The sequence below is a fragment of the Phalaenopsis equestris genome, unplaced genomic scaffold (assembly GCF_001263595.1).
Source record: "Phalaenopsis equestris unplaced genomic scaffold, ASM126359v1 Scaffold229606, whole genome shotgun sequence".
Classification (NCBI taxonomy): domain Eukaryota; kingdom Viridiplantae; phylum Streptophyta; class Magnoliopsida; order Asparagales; family Orchidaceae; genus Phalaenopsis; species Phalaenopsis equestris.
In genome coordinates, this window is record NW_018247579.1 from 107,174 (window position 1) to 126,382 (window position 19,209).

General features: G+C 34.9%; 1 protein-coding gene across 1 annotated transcript in view; it reads left to right on the forward strand.

Moving 5' to 3' along the window:
* The first annotated feature begins 3,716 nt into the window (after window positions 1-3,716).
* Window positions 3,717-19,209, forward strand: part of LOC110038043 (signal peptide peptidase-like 2) — a 64,945-nt gene continuing 49,452 nt past the window's right edge. The window contains exons 1-2 of the mRNA XM_020742801.1: window positions 3,717-4,046; window positions 17,084-17,242. Of these exons, the coding sequence (XP_020598460.1) occupies window positions 3,873-4,046; window positions 17,084-17,242 (333 nt within the window). The 5' untranslated portion in view covers window positions 3,717-3,872. The remainder of the gene's footprint in view (window positions 4,047-17,083; window positions 17,243-19,209) is intronic.

Genomic DNA, 19,209 nt, shown 5'->3' on the forward strand with positions numbered 1-19,209 from the left:
CGACCTTCTCTGTTTCACTGACGCGTAAGTGCCGGATCTAGCGCTTAGTCACCAAAACACTTAGCACAATTATCACTTTTTTGCTCCAAATTTGATCTTTTTTCACTCCTTTAAGCATTTTTCACCTTTTTACTTGTACCTGAAAAAAAATATACAAATATCTTCCATTAAAGCGTAATATCTAAAAAATATGTATAAAAAAGTGTCTGAAAACTCTATATATTTTAGGTGTATCGAATAACACATACCTGTTTTATAGGCAACGGAATAACACCTACCTGCATTATAGACGGTGGTTTAACCGCAAAATAAGGTAAATATATAAATTAAGTATAAATTTATATAAGTAAAATATCACGGTATATGAATTATTTTAGGAATTATTCTGAAAATAATGCGGTTTAATTAAAGTATAACACAAGATTTTTGATAAATAACGCGTTATTATATACCCGTGACGGCGAAATAACACATCTGTGTTATATTATGGTAGTATAACATACCTCAGCGAAATAATAAAGGGTGTCGTTATTGGCGGTGGAATAACACATACATGCGTTATAGGCGGCAAAATAACATCTACCTGCATTATAGGCGGTGGTTTAACCGCAAAATTAAATAAATATATAAATTAAGTATAAATTTATATAAGTAATATATCACGGTATATGAATTATTATAGGAATTATTTTGAAAATAATGCAGTTTAATTAAAGTATAACATAAGATTTTTGATAAATAATGCATTATTATATACCCATGACGGCGGAATAACACTTCTATGTGTTATATTAACGATGATATAACACATGGGGAATAATCCCCATATGTTACACCGCGGTAACACATGGGGAATATTCCCCATGTGTTATACCTCAACAAAATAAAAAAAAGGATATAACACATGGCAGCGGAATAATGATCCCGAAACTGTTTATGTGCACAATATAACAATGTCTTTAATTATAATTTTTTACTTATGTTTCCTTACTTTGCAACAGTACAAAAAACCTGATCTTGAAGAAAATAAGAACTTAACTTTTTAATTTATATATATTGGGATAACCGCAAGTATACGTATTGTTATCTAGTAATATATAACTTTTCGATTAAGACCTGAATATTGAACCCACAGGGAAATACACATATGCACTATTGAACAACAAACTATCTATTTTAAAAAGACAATTACTTGAACTAAAAATATTTTCGCAGTATTAAAATTCAAATTTTTTTGATATTTTTGATATTTTGACAGAACACTAACTATTTAAAAAGATAACTTGAGTTTATGTAAGAGAAAACACTAAATTTGAAAAATATCTTTCTCCTTATCATGAATCAGTAATAAGTATAAGAATTCTATCGTGGGTATGCAAATTGTGTTATTTCGAATATGAGTAATTATATTATTTACCCTTACTAGATGTGCTATAAGGAACATTGACTAATTTAAAGTTTGAATATTTCTAAAGACCGGTTAGGCAGGGAAGATACCAAGTCTCATTCTAGAGTTCCCTCATTTCCCTCCACCTGGGGGCTAACATCTCGTATCATAATGTAAAACAATAAACCAAGTTGGGGTCTTTAACCTGTCACTTTAAAGTCCTCTAACTCTACACCCTTCAATGAACATTTCTCTATTTATTTGCACTAAGTCATATGATTTACATTCTCATTCATATAATCTTATGTGATTCTTTCTAATTGTTGACTGAGACAATACCAATCTGGTTCTTACATGTTCTCACAACAAATTTTAACATCTAGATAAGTCAAATCAAGAAGTAAATGAAGTTCATGGATTTAAATCATCACAACTTCTTCCAACATTAAAGATCAGTACTACCCACAACTTCCATCCAAACTTTAATTACTTATCATTTTAAGGAGAAAGAAAAATAAAACTACTTAGAATCCATGTAGAAAAATAAAGCCACACTTTAGTTTAAAAGTAGAAATCATTGTCAAATCAATATGAAGTCTCGATTAAAACAAAAAATAGTTCAAAACAAAAGATAAAAACTTATCTCAAATCCTTCACCAAACTCTTGAAGTTCCTTTGAATCTTTTCTCTTTTACAACACTCAAAATAAACTAAAAACAAAAATTATAAAGAAATTTTTGTGGTACTTGAAAATCTCTCTCCTTTCCAACACTTTTCAAAACTCCCTTCAAATGTCTCAACTTCCTTCTTTTATAAATCTCCAAAAGGTGCATTGGAAACTCTTCAAAATGTGTCCACATTCGATGAATCCTCCAAACGATGAGTCCACATTCGATGAATCCTCCAAAGGATGCCTCCTTTCACAAGTCTTTTAAACATATTTTGGTTCTTAGTGGTCATAACTACCATCTTAAGTCAATATGTGCCTCAAATACCTCTTCAAAATTTGGTCAAATGAAGAAAACCGTCAAATAACTACCTCTAGCGTTTAAGCGCAGGGCCTTTGGCGCTTAGGCGCGACCTTCTCTGTTTCACTGACGCGTAAGTGCCGGATCTAGCGCTTAGTCACCAAAACACTTAGCACAATTATCACTTTTTTGCTCCAAATTTGATCTTTTTTCACTCGCCAAAACACTTAGCACAATTTTCACTTTTTTGCTCCAAATTTGATCATTTTTCACTCTTTTAAGCATTTTTCACCTTTTACTTATATCTGCAAGAAAAATACACAAATACCTTCCATTAAAGCACAATATCTCAAAAATAGCTATAAATATGTGTCTAAAAGCTCTATATATTTTAAACTCTATATATTTTAGGTGTATCAAATAACACATACCTGTTTTATAAGCAACGGAATAACACCTACCTGCATTATAGACGGTGGTTTAACCGCAAAATAAGGTAAATATATAAATTAAGTATAAATTTATATAAGTAAAATATCACGGTATATGAATTATTTTAGGAATTATTCTGAAAATAATGCGGTTTAATTAAAGTATAACACAAGATTTTTGATAAATAACGCGTTATTATATACCCGTGACGGCGAAATAACACATCTATGTGTTATATTACGGTAGTATAACATACCTCAGCGAAATAATAAAGGGTGTCGTTATTGGCGGTGGAATAACACATACATGCGTTATAGGCGGCAAAATAACACCTACCTGCATTATAGGCGGTGGTTTAATCGCAAAATAAGATAAATATATAAATTAAGTATAAATTTACATAAGTAATATATAAATTAGGTAATATATCACGATATATGAATTATTATAAGAATTATTCTGAAAATAATGCGGTTTAATTAAAGTATAACACAAGATTTTTGATAAATAACGTGTTATTATATATTATATACCTATATACCAGTGACAGCGGAATAACACGTCTATGTGGCGGGATTCTATACGGACAAAAAATCATTTTTTCTCATCTTGGGCGGGGTCGGGTTTCGAACGAGCCAGGTGGCATGTCTTAATTAAGTTATTTTATCTCCTACTATGATGGGTCCTAAAATTTCACGTGGTGAACTTGCATTGGAGGTGAGCCGGAGGTGAGCTCGGTCTCTGGGCCTCTTGTGAGCCGGATTTGGGTTATAGCAAAATTAAACCTAACAGAAACGGCAAAGTTTCCCGAGTCGCCGTCTACGGTTTATTTAACGTGATTTTGAAGAGATGCAGCCACCCCACGAGTTTCGTCCCCTCTCTCTCGCCATGCATTGCCCTTTCGCTCGTCGCCCGCGTCTCATTTCCTATTTACAGCAAACAAATCGTCGGACAAATGCGGCTTTAGCGTCGAATCTCGACGGCATTCCAAATTCTGCAATTTCAGAAGAAACTTGTATTTCAACGGAGTGGGGAGAGAGAGAGACAAAGTCTAGGTTTCTGCATTGCCGAGTGGTGGATACGCCATGGTGCTAGTACGAGATCCTTTCTCTCCTATTTATATTCTACGGCATCTGGCGTTGCTCTGCGTCGCCTTTCTCTTCTGCACCAGCTGCATCGCTCTCGTTGCTGGCAATGGCGTTGTTCAGGACGGTAAGAAGGGCCCAAACCCTTCCGGCTGCAATAATACGTACCAGATGGTAAGCTTAACGCACCAAAGTTCGCGTTTGAATTCTGCGTGATAGGATTGTCTGTTTTGTTATTTTTCATTTTTGTTGTAATTCAGGAATTTGAATTGATCTGAAGGTGTTTCAGATTTTCTGTCACACTCCGGGTCTGAGAGTTGATATCCTGGCAACTCGGATTGTGATGAAGAAATACAAAACTTTGTTTGTATTCATAAAAGGAAGTCCATACCAGTGCAATGAATATTAATAATATATTATTCATTCATAAAGCATATAATAACAACAACAACAATTCATTATTCCACTAGGTGGGTTTGGCTGCATGAATCATTTTTCTCCTTTGTCCTATTGACCAAAATATAGCTGGAGGACCCTTTGAAACTTTCGGATACAATCCTTAGGGGGGAAAAGGAGACACCGACGACTCTCCCAAAATAAATCACAACAAAAGTTGAACCATAAACACCAATGAGAGAAAATATGTATTTCTAGATATTTAGGAGTGGGGCTTCTTTTAAAAAGAGGCGGCATTTCTTTTCCTAGTGGGCTGGCCGATCTTCAAGACCCTTGGATCGATTCGATCTAGGTAATGGCCGATCTTCAATCTGATCTACACTGGTTCTCCCTCTTAAAAAGTCACCTTCTTCATGATTTGCGAATAGATGTCCCATGTCAGTCTCCCAAGATTAGGTGAGCTTCGACCCCATTTTTCTAAGCTTTTCTCTCATAGTATAGGGTTAGGTTAATTACTTGAAGGTAGCATAAATTTGTAATCTTTGGGTAAGTCAATTCTGTAGGTGCTGTTCAACTTCTTGAGAATTTTGACAGATAAATTTGCTCTGGGTTCGATTTTCCCAAAAGATCTCACCATAAATTTCTCTTTCTTCAATCTGATCTACACTTGTTCTCCCTCTTAAAAAGTCACCTTCTTCATGATTTTATTAGCTTGCCCCTGATACTTGTGGTTCTGCTTTTTGATCTCTCTCTACCTCCTCATGTAGCTTTTGAATCTCCTGCGCTCTAGCCTTAGCATGCACACTAATTTATGTAGCAGGAAGAAGTGATATCAACTCAAGTAGGGTGAGTGTGTTGTGCCTTTACACATTCTCAAAGGGAGTATGTCTTGTAGTCTGACTCACAGACTTATCATAAGCAAATTCAGCTTGGGCTAGAATAAGATTCCACAACTTTATATTCTTCTCTATAATATAAATCAGGAGATTCCCCAAACTTCTGTTCACCACTTTATTTGAACATTTGTCTGTGGGTGAGCTGCTGAGTTGAACTGAAATGTAGTACCAAGCTTCTCTCATAACGTCCTCCATACTCCCAATCAAAAGTAATGGTCCTTAATCCCATGCAGTTTCACTATCTCCTTGAATGCAAGTCAATTATATGTGATGCATCCAGTGTCCCGTGAGAAGGTACAAAACGACTCATCTTTGAAAACCATAGTTTTTGTACTTTTTTGGTATATTAATGCAAATGCATATTTTCATAGATACAACACTCGGACGGGAAAAATACCTTAGGGGCAGCAAAATAAAATAAAAAATAATCAGGAACTTCATCTAATCTAACAAGGTAGCTAATATATCATATGTGGAAATAAATAAAACATTAAGTAATAGGAAAGGAAAGGGGATGGATTACGAGTGGAATAGAAAAGATGAGATGGAATATATTCAAAAATCCTCTCAACAGTTTGCAACCGCTCAAGAAAGTCATCCAGATTCATTCTCCCATTGAAATCAGGTAAGTCTATCATTACTCCCATATCTTCATGTCTTCCCAAAGTTACTCCATTCCCCGATCCCCTCCTGTACTGAATCCCAAAGCACCTTGGCCTATTCTCCTCTTCGCTGGAATCATCCATACGAAAGAGATTAAGATTTTCCTCCGTCTCTCCTCTTATGAATGTCAATGTTAGGGTCAACGATGCTCTCTCCATGAGCCCCTTCTCAATTTCAACAAATCTTTACTGAAGTCGGTGGATTTCCCATTGCATCTCTTCCATGGTAAGTTTCTAATTGACTTTCGACACTTGTCCCCTTGGTGGCATAGCTAGGGTTTAGGTTAGGGAGGTGAAAGAGGGTTGGGTTAATTATTGGTTGATTTTGATAACCCTATGGTGGAACTAGGTTTAGACTAGCTTTGATACTAAATGATATCAAAATGTAGCAAACACCCAAAAGAAATAGATATTATGACTGAATTCAAAGTTTTACAATAAATAGTTGGGAAATATGAAATTACAACAAAATAATAACACAACACTAAAATTAGGGTTACATCTAGGGGGTAGGTTGTGCCAGTTAGGGTTTGGACTTTCGGGGTGGTGGCTAGCAAGTTGGAAACAATAGGACAATAATTTATAGGAGTTTAGAAAGTAAGCAAACAATAGGAACAATTGTAGGAGGACAGTTCTGGCTTGCGAGACAATATGGAGGAAAGGGAGGGAATGTGAGAGCGCTGTGGGAAAGGTATAGGAAGGATAAACACGACCTGAAGGCCAAGATATAGTCGGAGCACAACTTGGAACCTAGGATATAACTTATAGAGGAAAAAAGAGACGTCGACTGACCATAAACACCAGCAAAATTAAATATATATTCCTAGATAACTAGGAGAGGCCCCCCTATTAAAAAGAGGTGGCACTTCGCTACCTAGAGGTTCGGCCGGCCTTGACCGAATCGATCCATGTAACAAGGCGAATAAACGCCCGCTGTCACTCTCTCTAGTCTTATCCACAAGAAGGATATACTCGGTGAAAAGCATACAAAAATGTACATCCTATCGTAAATATCTAGTAAAAACATTCATAAAAAAAACAAAAAGATATGTGCTTAAAGCCGATCCTTTATGCAATTCAATTGAAATAGGAAAATACTTGGTCAATCCTCCTTGTGTTCGAACACAAGTAAAAATTCTAGCATTCATATCTTTAATGACTTGAAAATCAACAATATCAACACATTTCTTTTCTAGAACTCTCCAATCTACTTCTCTTGCAACTTTATCACATGTTTTTTCCAAATCAACAAAAATCATATGTTGATTTCCTACTCTCTCTATACTTTTCCATCAAATCTCTCAATAAATATATAGCTTCTATGACAGACTTGCCCAACATGAATCCAAAATTATTTTGAGAAATATTTATATTATATCTAACCTATGCTTAATTACTTTTTCCCTTAACTTTAATCTATGAGACATTAATTTAATTCCGCATTAATTCACACATGCTTGGGCATCTCCTTTATTTTTAAAAATTACAACCAATAGACTTACATAATAAGCAAAGAAATTTTCAGGTTTTCTAAATATTTTTGTACTTCAATTGAAATACCATTAGGTCCTACTGCTTTGCATACTTTAGTTTCTTTAACGTCTCCTCAACTTTCATTTTACTAGTACGACAGTAGAAAAAAAATTATTATTTTTTATGATATTAAGATCACTAAAGTCGATCTTATTTTCACAATTTTTATTTAAAATTTTATCAAACTATCTCACCTATCTATGTTGAATATTCTCATTTAAGATTTTTTTTTTTAATTTTAATCCTAAATACACTTTACTTGAACTAAATATTTACTTTTTTTATCTCTTAGCTTGCTAGTTTATACATGTATCTTTCGCTATCTTTAATATCTAATATGTTATTAGAGATCACTAAAAACAAAAATTTTAGCATCACGAATTATTCTCTTAGACTCGCTACGAGTAACATTATGTTTTTTCCAATTCTCTGAACTTTTATCTTTGAACCAGTATTTTTAAGAGTATTTTTAATTATTTTATCTTTTTTTTGCACATTATCATTCCTCCACAAACAGTTTTTATTCATAAATTTTTTTTTATTTTAATTTCTCAAGTATATTTTTTACAACTTGTTTAATAATATTCATTACTTTATCTCTATGATTTTGAAGATTACTCATAAAAATAATTTTATTTATATATTTTAAGTGCCCCAATCTAATTCATAAAAGCATTTAATTATATTTTTTATTTAATAACCTTCATCTTATAATTCAAAATCAATAGTTGATGTTGGATATTTAAATTTTCACTTAGAACGACCTTATAATTTTTATAATCTCAACAATTTATTTTTCATTGCTTACTCTAAAATCATAATTACCATCAATATTTCTAAAATATTTTATCTCTCTATCAATATTTCTATTTAAATCTCTTCTAATAAAAATTCTTTCATCAAGAGGTACCCTTGGTAATAATTCTTTTAGGACATTCCAAAATTTTTCTTTTGAATATATATCCAAATCTACTTAAGGAGCACAAGTTATTATAATATTAAAAATATTAGCATCAACAATAATTTTCAGAGCTATAATTCTATCTCAAATTCTTGATTTTTACAACATCATCTTTCAAACTCTTATATATAATTAAACATGCACCATTTCTAGTCCGACTCATTCCTGCTCCTGCTATCAAAATTTAAAATCAAAGCTATCAATCTCCTTTGTCTTTTATCCAAAACATTTAATTTTTTAAATGCATAATATATTTATTTTCTTATGAAATATAATATCTATAATTTCATTAATTTTCTTGTGAGAGTACTTATATTTCATATTTCTATCATAATATTAATTTTATGGACTAACTTCTTTGCTTGCATCCGTCTATAATGTAACTCTTGTTTATTTAACACTACAACCAAGCGCTGGAGTAGCTGTCTTTACACAATTTTTACAATATTCAGGCCACACAATGCGTCTTTTACAGGGGGCGAGGATTGAAGGCAACGGACTGTGTCAAGATAGGGAAAATAAAGGCGGAGTCCTAGCAGTAGCGAGGGGAAGTTGTTATGGCGGTTGGATAACAAGCAGAGGGGCTTTGGGAGGTGCGACAACGAGCTTTACGTGGGTTGATCGGGGTGGCAGCAGGTAGCTGGACCGTTAGAGAGTACGACAACAATTAGCAACTGTTGGAGAGTGAGGCAACAAGCAGCGAAAAGCGAGAAAGGAGAGAATACAAGGAGATAATCAACACCTTATAGCAGGATACAATCGGATTACCACTTATTTTGGATACAACCCTACCAGGGGAGAAAGAAGGCGACGACGGAAATCTGAAGCAAAAAAACTGATCTAAAACACATAAAATAACATATAAATATTGCTAGATTAGATTGGGGTGGGGCTCTTTCAATTAGGCGGCAATTCCTCATCGAGGAATGATTGCACAGTTCCCTCCTCCATTGGGATGAACCGATTCATGCAAAATTACGCTCGGTTCGACAGTTGGAGAATGTTGTGTCCCACATCGCGTGCTTGAGACAAATCCGAGTTAGTCTCCCTGGATTGAGCTTCAACTTCATTTGTCGCAGTCAAAACTTCTGGTTCTTTGAAGCATGGAGTCAAATCTGCTACGCTGAAAGTAGTAGAAATGTTGTAGTCCCTTAATTGGTCGATTTTGTAATCGTTGTCATTCAGCCTTTTGAGAATCTCGAAAGGTCTATCTGCCCTGAGCTTGAGCCTCTCGAAGGATCCCATCAAAAACTTTTGTTTCTCAGCCTGCTCCACACTAGAGCCCCTTTTTGAAAAGTCACTTTCTTCCTGCTTTTATTTACCTATGCTTGATACTTGCGGTTCTGCTTAGTGATCTCCTTTCTCACCTCTTCGTGTAACTTTTGAATCTCTTGCACCTACCCTCTTCTTAACATCCTCACTAATCTCTGATGTCGGAATAAGAGGTACCAAGTCAAGTGGAGTGAGAGAGTTGCACTCATGCACAATCTCAAATGGAGTGCGTGTGACGACCAAAATTTAAGAATTAGGTAAAAGTCTTATAAATTTTAATAACTATCCCAAATTTTGCATCCCAAAAATTTAATTGAAACAATTTTATAAAATTCTCATCATATTAGCTAACTCCAAGCCATGCGTCAGATAGTTCCTTTGGTGCTTCAAATATCTGAAAGTATAGGCTATGACTTTTTTATTTTGTATTAGAGCACATCCCAAACTTCGCAATGTTGCGTCACTGTAAATTTAAAACTCTTTGATACTTGACCGAATTGATAACATTGGAGCAGTGGTCAAATGTTTCTTTAACTCATGAAAATTGTGCTCACATTCTGTTTTCCACTCAAATTTGACGTCTTTTCTCATTAGCTTGGACAAAGATAGAGTCTATCTGTGAAAATATCTTTACGAATCTTCTGTAATATCCAACCAATACAAGGAAACTGCTTATCTCCGCAACATTCTGTGTAGGCAATTTCAAAATTATCTTCACCTTTTGAGGATTTACTGGAGACATTACTTGTATGATGTGAAATGTGAGACATTCACCGACTATCAGAGTTTGAAGTACATTTTTACACAAAAAAGCTGAATTTGGGGCAGCGAAAATGGTTAGAGCCGATCAAAGATTATGATTTAGATATACAATATTGTTTTGGTCTAGCAAATTTAAGTGCCGAGGCTTTGAGCCGTAAATCCATAGGTAGTGAGAGATGGATTATTACTTGAGAGCTAGAGCTGATTAAAGAAATTGATGCTTTGCAGTTGGAAATCAAAAGACCAGGTGATATGGGATATTTGCATCAGCTGACAGTGCAACCAATTTTAATAGATAGAATCAAGACAACTCAGAGAGTTAGCAGTGAATATCTGAAACTTCTAAAATAACTTCCATTGAAAAAGAGGGTTAATATGACTATTGATGAAGATATCATAATAAAAATAAGTTGCAGTGACGCGGGGCTCTGGGTCCAGGCCGATGTAAGCAGAAGATTGGTCCAACCTTTCTTTTAGAGCAAAAGTTTCCGCCCCCTTAGTCTCTTGCTCTATTTTCCCCCTTCCAACATAGGCTGCATTTTAAATTCCTTTCTTTTTCATTCCACCCTCCTTTAATTCTTGCCTATTCTCCTACTTACCTAGTTTGCCCTTTATTTCTTTTTTATTTATAATTGTTGCATGGCTGAATGCTAACTAGTTTTTGGTCTATATGTAATTTTAGGTGCGTCTCTAAGGTGTTTCCTCTCGAATGACCGTATCTGATGCCAAGCGGTGCTTTGGCTGTACTTCGCTCAAGCTGGTGATTATCTCTGATCATTCCCACTCCACCCAGCTGTCTTCCACCTTATAGCGCAGTAATAAATTCTTAAGTTCATATAATTGAGCTCTCTTTTCAAGTAACGTGCTTATCTCTCGGGATGAGCGTATTACTTGTATGGTTGCGCTTGATTACTTCGGTCAATTTTTTTTTCTCTTTTGTTTAAAATAAATGATTTAATTTAATATAAAAGGTATATATATTTTTATTTTGAAAATATTCTGTTTTAATTTTTAAAAATTAGACCGAATAAATCTCATTCGTTTAATAATTTACATAATCGTGTCCGATACCACAAACAATATACCTTCCTGAAAGATAAGTGTATCCCTCAGCGATAGACGAGATTTGTGACTTCTGCTTGGTCTACGTGTGTGTGACCGACAAGTTCCCTTACCTAATACAAAAATTAGATATAGTATATTTTTACTTGGGTTTCAAGTTCCCTATAATGACAAGCCGTTATAGTTAACTATATCCTAAACGACCGATGTCACGTGAGAAAACTCTCGATAATGATCAGAGAACTATGCTTCAATAATTCAAGGTTTAGGTTTTCACAGCAGGATTCAGAAAATCAAGTGAAAAATGACTAAATGAGAGTAGTTATTTCAGGAGTTCAAAGAAAGGAAAAGGTAGACGTCACGGATCCTGAGGAGAACCCTCAGTGATTTCCTAAACTATTATAATCTGTGGCTGCGTTTTGGAGACGATGTTATTTAAATGTTCAATCATGTTAATTTTATTATTTGAGGCTTATACTTGTATAATACTCGATTATGCAAATAACCCGCAGAGATAGGAGGGTTTACGTCATACCGAACGACAACCTCAGAGCTTAAGGCGAGTTATGACTTATATTGCATAACATGGTTGCACAAGAGCCTAAAGAGGGCGTGAGGATTTACGTCGCGCTTGACGAGCTATCTTGAAGTCCTATGAATTGTTGTTTGTTTAAACCTAAGGATTGATTTTGTTGGAGCAGATCCGTTCATGTACTGAGTCTCTTGAAATTGTTGTACACTTGCTTGCCTTCTCGTCGTGCTGCTCACCAAGCCTGCTCCGAGCTCCATAACATAGCGACTCAGGGTTTAGGGGTTTATGTGTGAGCAATGCAAATTTGTTTGATCGGTGACCCGTCGCAGTGTACCTCCTAAACAACCAGCCTACTGTTGTCTATCCTAAAGCTCTTTGCAAGTTTTATAAGCAAACACGATGATGAAAGAACAATAAATGTTCAGTAAATAAAAGTAGTAGTTGCAGTAAAGACGGTAAAATGTAGTAAATATAAGATAAACTTGCGTACCTGACGTGTCTGCTGCTGCTACAAAAGGGTTAGCATTACAAACATATCATTCATATATGTACAACGAGGGCGTGAGAATTTACGTCACGCTGGACGAGCTACATTGAAGTCCTATGAATTGTTGTTTGTTTAAACCTAAGGAATGATTTAGTTGGAGCAGTGTGCTGAGTCTCTTGAAATTATTCTACACTTGCCTGCCTCCTCGTCGTGTTGCCCACCAAGCTTGCTCCGAGCTCCGCAACGTAGCAACTTCGGGTTTAGGGCTTTATGTGTGAGCATACAAATTTGTCTGATCGATGGTTCGTCGCAGTTTACCTCCTAAACAACCAACCTACTGTTCATTACCCTAAAGGTCTTTGCAAGTTTTATAAGCAAACACAAGGATGAAAGAACAATAAAAGTTCAGTAAAGAAAAATAGTAGGTGCAGTAAAAACGGTAAATTGCAGTAAATACAAGACAAACCTGCGTACTTGGCGTGTCTGCTGCTTCTGCAAAAGGGTTAATATTATAAACATATCATGCATATATGTAAAAAGAATTAAATAACAACATAAAGAAAACACAAGTATGTAGAGCGAACTGGGTGACACACATGGAATCGAAGCGGGGACTGTAAGAATTCAGGCTCGGGGTAGACTCAGATTTGTCATTCTCGAAAGACTTCTTAGGCAACCATCGTCATCTACTTGTATAAACCGATATTTAATTAGAATTTTCCAACAAGACAATCAAATGAGAACAATTCTTGACTTAGTACAAGTAATTGATAAGTGGACGTTTAAAATGTATCATTCAAAGTTTATGATTTATCATGCATGTGAGCAAAATAGATTTTTATTTAACAATCAAAAGGGTTGATGTTGTAAAGAATGTATTTTTTTTTATCATTGCATTTATATATTTTGTAAATTTGATTGTTCAATAGTTGATTGCAATGTCGGGCTAGAACCACCGGCATCCTAAGAAAGCAGGGGTCATCACTAGTCTAATATCGGTGAATAATATTGTCGTCCTGCATTCTCACCAGGTCTCTATGCCAGAGGATCAATATTGGCCGACGTCTTTGTCATCACAACCATTAAACCCCGAACCGTCTAACTTACAGCCCACTCGATGATCCACTTATTGCTATACTATACACACTTATATCTCGGTATAAACATATAGGGCCACATCATCGAACAAGAAAGAAAGGAAAAAGAAAATGAAAGAGCTGGAAAAAAGAAAAGGCCGACCCACTTCCAAAATTCATCAAAGCAAAGGGGCAAAAAAGTAAGTGAGACAGCATAAAAAATATTTAAATCTTCCCAAAATAACAATCAAGTAAAACCCAAAGCAATAGGCGAAGACCCGACAAGAACAACTCCAAACCGTAAGCAAAAGCCCCGATAGCAGCTCTAAAACAGTGGTCAAAAGTTCGCAAAACTAACTCCAAACCATAAGAAAAAAAGGCCCAACTGTAACTCCAAAATAGTGGGCCAAAAGCCAACAAAACCATTGTTTAAAGGCTCCAAAATCAACATTTATTCAACATCAAAAACAGTGTGTAACCAGCCCAAAAAACTGTGTTTAAAAGCTCTAAAATCAGCATTTATCCAACCCCAAAAACAGCGTACAACTGACCCAAAAAAAAAAAAAATGTTTAAAGGCTCCAAAATCAGCATTTATTTAACCCAAAAAAGTGTATGATCGGCTCAAAACAAAGTGTTTAAAGGCTCCAAAATCAGTATTTATTCAACCCCAAAAACAATGTGTAACAAAAAAAAAAAAAAAATTGTGTTTAAGGGCTCCAAATTCTGCATTTATCCAACCCAAGACAGTGCATAAATTGCTTCAAAAGAGGAACCTAGAAGGTAAATTCAAGTGAAACAAATATTATGATGCAAATGAATGAGGTAGGATTAAATAACCAGAGGTAAGAAAATTATAAAAGACAAATAAAATATATAGGAATTCAAAAAATATGGTTTAATATAAAAATTTTAATCGTATGACTGTTTCAATGATAACAATGCTTAGTTTCAGCACTAGAGAAAAAGCTATAATGTATCCAAACGTAGGGCTATGAACAAAAGCTTTCAACTTTTCACATTGACGTGAATGATAAAACAATGGATTATTCTCAAAGCGAGAAGGTTGCATTAAATTGTGAAGTGTTAGTAAGCAATAAGCAATCGTAAGCAATCCTTGTAACATTTATATTATTAGCAGCGTCTGAAACGATAGATTTTAGAGCAACAACATTACAGAAGGTAGAGAATTCCTCTAAAGTGATCTAGAAATAATAATCCGCAGTTAAAATCGAGTAATAGTGAACATGTAGCTGGCAAAATCTTACCATCATTCAGAAGTACTCTCACTAGATGCACGGGATTTTGCTGTGGCGTATAATTCAAATATACCACACGTTGAAATCAGTTTTGTGACGTCAAATGGGATTGGAAGGGAATAACATAAACTTTATCTTGAAATCACCACTATGATGAAGTTCATCAAATATCAGCTCAACATCCTCAAATAATAATCGGAGTCAAAATGATCAAATAATTGGAGTCTCAAACTAGTTAACTTGCTACAAATTCTACTCCCAAAGCCTCAGCGGAATTTAATCTATTATGTCCAACGAAATGGCTTACCTTAGTCAAGGGTTTCAGTTAGGAGCATAGTAAAAGGAGCAGGAGCAACGAGAAGATTGATGTATATAATTTGTATAGCGGTATCGTTGTTGCCTTCCCACGTACAACTAGCGGACAGGCTTTCCTTCCTCTATGGGTTCGGCTAGGGGCTGTTCGGTGTAAGAGAGGAGGGAGGCAAGCGATTGTTCGGCTTTGATCTAGAGAGGAAGAGGGAAGTGGCGGTTTAGTCGTGAGGAAGAGGGAGGTCGAATGTCAGGGAGAGGCGAGCGGGAGAGTCTCGAGCAGGAGAGTCTCGATGGAGAGGGAGTTAGGATATGGTCGTGAGAAAGGGGGAGGACGAATGCTAGGAAGGGATGAGGCACAATTTTTGTATACTCGAATTTTTGAAGGAGACATTACGCTAAATTGGGAGGGCGGGCGATTAATTTGTTTCATTCATGCTCTGCGGGATTGGAATGTGAATAATGCTTGATTAAATTCAATTAAAGGAGTTTGAGCGGTTGTTAATTTGAAATTTGAAAACTCAAATTACGAACCGCATTATTGTCTCAACCTGGTGCAATTAGGCCGTGTTCAGCTCGAATTGAACTTGGGCTGAGCTTGAACTCGCTTCCTTTAATTAAATCTTTATACGCATCGATTTTCATGTCGTTTGCTCGTGCGATGAACCGTAACAATATGAGTGTCCTTTTTGGGTAAAATTGACGTTCCAGCCACGCTCGTGCAGTCCGTTTCGTTATCCGGAGTTTTCTGAACAAGCTTGTCGGTGATCGGGCCAATTTACGTTTACATCGCGCACGGTGAAGTGGATATGTGTGAGCAAGCCGTTCAAGGTCAAAAGGGCCTTTAAATTCTGTGGAGACTCATTTTTGGGCCCTCCACATTTTGGTTATTTGCCATTGCAAATAAAAGTTGAGTGTTTGGGACCACTCATGTGAGATCCTCACAAAAATGGGTCAAGAGTGGCTTGAAGTTCTATGTATGGTGGGCTCCATTACTAGTCCTTTAGGATGTTCAATAGGAAAGTTCTAAGGCTAGATCCTAGGCTCTAGGAGAAAGAAACCAACACCTCACTAAAAATAAGGTCAACAGTGTGTGACTCGTTAAGTTAGCGAACAAATCGAACACGAGCTTCTTAACTAGCCGAACACAAACTATTCACGAACAATGAGCCGTTTTGACAGCCCGAGACATTAGCCAAAACAAAAGGCAGATTCAGCCGACCAAATATCCTTTAACTTTGTTAATTGTCATGCCTTAATGCTTTTGAAAGGAAATATGTCATCTTGCTCTTTGAAATCTTAATGAATATTCATAACTAGCTTATTTAATTTTAATTTTATTGTTCTGTAGCTAAAACTGTCACACCCTAACTGACCCCCTTTTTAAGAGGTCGGCTGAGGTGCGATGGAGGCTGGCAATTTCGTCAGACCAACTCTCACCAACACTATTCTGACTTTAATAATCAGGGCACTGTGGGTGATGATTAGTCTTGCTGGATCATCGTAACATATATGATACATTGCATTTTGATTACATATTCAGAAGTATGGAACATGGTGCTTTATGTCGATTTGATCGATTTATTCACAAAATTTAATAAAATTATTTCGATCGAATTCCGAGAGATAAAAATCTTTGGCTTACTTTTAGAATCTGTTGAACTTACTCGTTTTCTCAAAATTTGGGCGTTACAAAAAAAATACAACAATCAACAATATTGATGGATGCTGGTTGCTGCAGTTCTCTCATAATCATTTTCTTTCCATCTGGTGTATATGTAGATAGAACAAACACATTTCACTTGTGCCTTTAGTTTTAGATGGAAAACAAAAAGTTCTATGATATAACCAATTTATGTTTGCACATACCTACTAGATAAGCTTCATTTTTATCAACAGTTGATAATTAGATATTATCATTTTAATGTTTAGAGAAATATAAATATTTATGTCTTTACTTTCTTCTATAAATATTGGCTTCTAATCATGCAAATTCTACTTTTCAGGTCAAAGTAAAGAGTTGGTTAGATGGCATTGAGTGTCCTGAAATAGTAGGCATGAGTGCTAGATTTGGTGCAACATTGCCAAGGTATCTTCCTGAAGCTGTAAAAAGGCCTGTTGTACTTACAAATCCAGTCACTTCGTGTGGTAAATTATTGTCCAAGGTCAGTGTATATCTCTGAACTCACCCAGTTTTCATGACGTCCGAAAGATTAATTTTTTGTGGGAGATACTTCTTTGTTGATATGTAAGAAATTAAGAAAAATTGTCTATGTTGTTTTGTAACTGCACAAGAATTTGTTGTTTTTGTGTTGAATATCGCCAGATCCATTTCACATACTCTACTTTCATGTCATGTAGCAGTTAAGAAGGTGCCTGATTCGAGTGTTTATACTTTGAATTATTTGAAAGTCTGGGCATCGAGATTTACACTTTTATTTCTGTACTAAAATTAATTTAGTAGACAATAGTTTTATTTTATTCATGGTTTTTTTTGGAAAACAACTTAAAATGAATGGATATCATCATTATCTTAATCCTTAACTATTTGTGGTTGATTTATTCCACTTTCTTTATATCCTATAAAAGTCTACACAAGCTGTTCTATCTATCTCACAAGTCTTTTTGCTCAACTTTTATACAAGCTACTTTTAATCCGTTTGTTCCTAATCTTGACCATGAATTCTAACCATGGTTTAAATTTTGCAATTAGAGGTATGGCTCAATGAGATTTTGAACAAGTGGCGATGAGGGAATTTCATCTTTGCTAGATAAGACATGTTTTAGTGGGATTGAGGCATGTAATTTTGAAGCTTAGAAGATTAGGATTTATTTAATTTTAAAATTTTAATTTTAAAAAATTATATATCAAATTAAACCTATTTGTTTTCCTAAACCAAAACTAACTCGGGAAGAACCGCATGGCCTCGAATTCAAAGTTACAGGTTGCATCACCCTCTAGCCCACACTTCATTTTGCTGTGCCACTGGAATTTCTTCAATCTCTTGTCTTTTTTATCAGTAACCCATTTTCTTACTTCTAGTATGAAAGAAAATAAAAAGAGATTAATTACAGTGCTGATCTAATGTTGACACTCTAAGTGATGAGAGTGGGGCAAATTTTTGAATTCATAAGTTATAATCATTAGAGACTATTTGTTTATGTTTAATTGGGTAAGATATTTTTTTTATTTCGTCCTTGTAGTATTGTATAACTTTTAATTATATTATTTGGACATTTGATGATCTTACTTTGATACTATTATGATACTTATTTTTTCATATTTTTTTCTTAATTTAATTGTTTAATTTTGAGACTTATGCCTCAAAGCTCACTCTTCCCCTTACGAGAAAGAATGCCTCAATATCCAATTGTTTAATTCTAAAATTGATTATATCTACTCTTCTTGTTGGCTACAACATTTTGTCGGTTTTATTCCACTATCTTATTTTTTCTCCAATATTTCATTTCTCAATCATTCTTCTTAATTTTTCCGCATTCTTATTAACATTTTAGTTCAATTAGACTAAATTTAATTATTTATGACTTTTTTGTTGCTTGTTCGAATCGTTATAGCATAAATGCTCTAATTATAGTTTACAATATTTGTTTAGATTTTCATGTTATTCATTGACTCTTTTTTTTTATGAACATCCTAGAGCGAAGAGAACTATTTATATATGAGAAAGATGAGTAACATTGGACTCTTAAAACTCTTCTTTATGCTCCCATAATTTTACTTGTGGAATCTATATTCTTATATTTATCCTCATTTCCAATATAATAAAATCTATTACATGTTTACATCTAATATCAACGGGTCTTTCAATAACTTTATTAAATGATTAACAATTTTTCCATTTTTTAACACATGATACTTTTTCTTACTAATCCAAAGTCCTCAACAACAACAACAACAACAACAAAGCCTTAATCCCACTACGTGGGGTCGGCTGCATGAATCCTTTTTCTCCATTGCGTCCTATTTAGTGTCATATTTTCATTTAGTTCTAGTAAATTAAGATCATTTTTAATACAATAAGCCCAAGTTTTCCTAGGTCTACCTCTGCCTTTCTTAAGACAAGTCGAATCTAAAACATCTACTCTCCTAATCGGATCATCAGATGGTCGA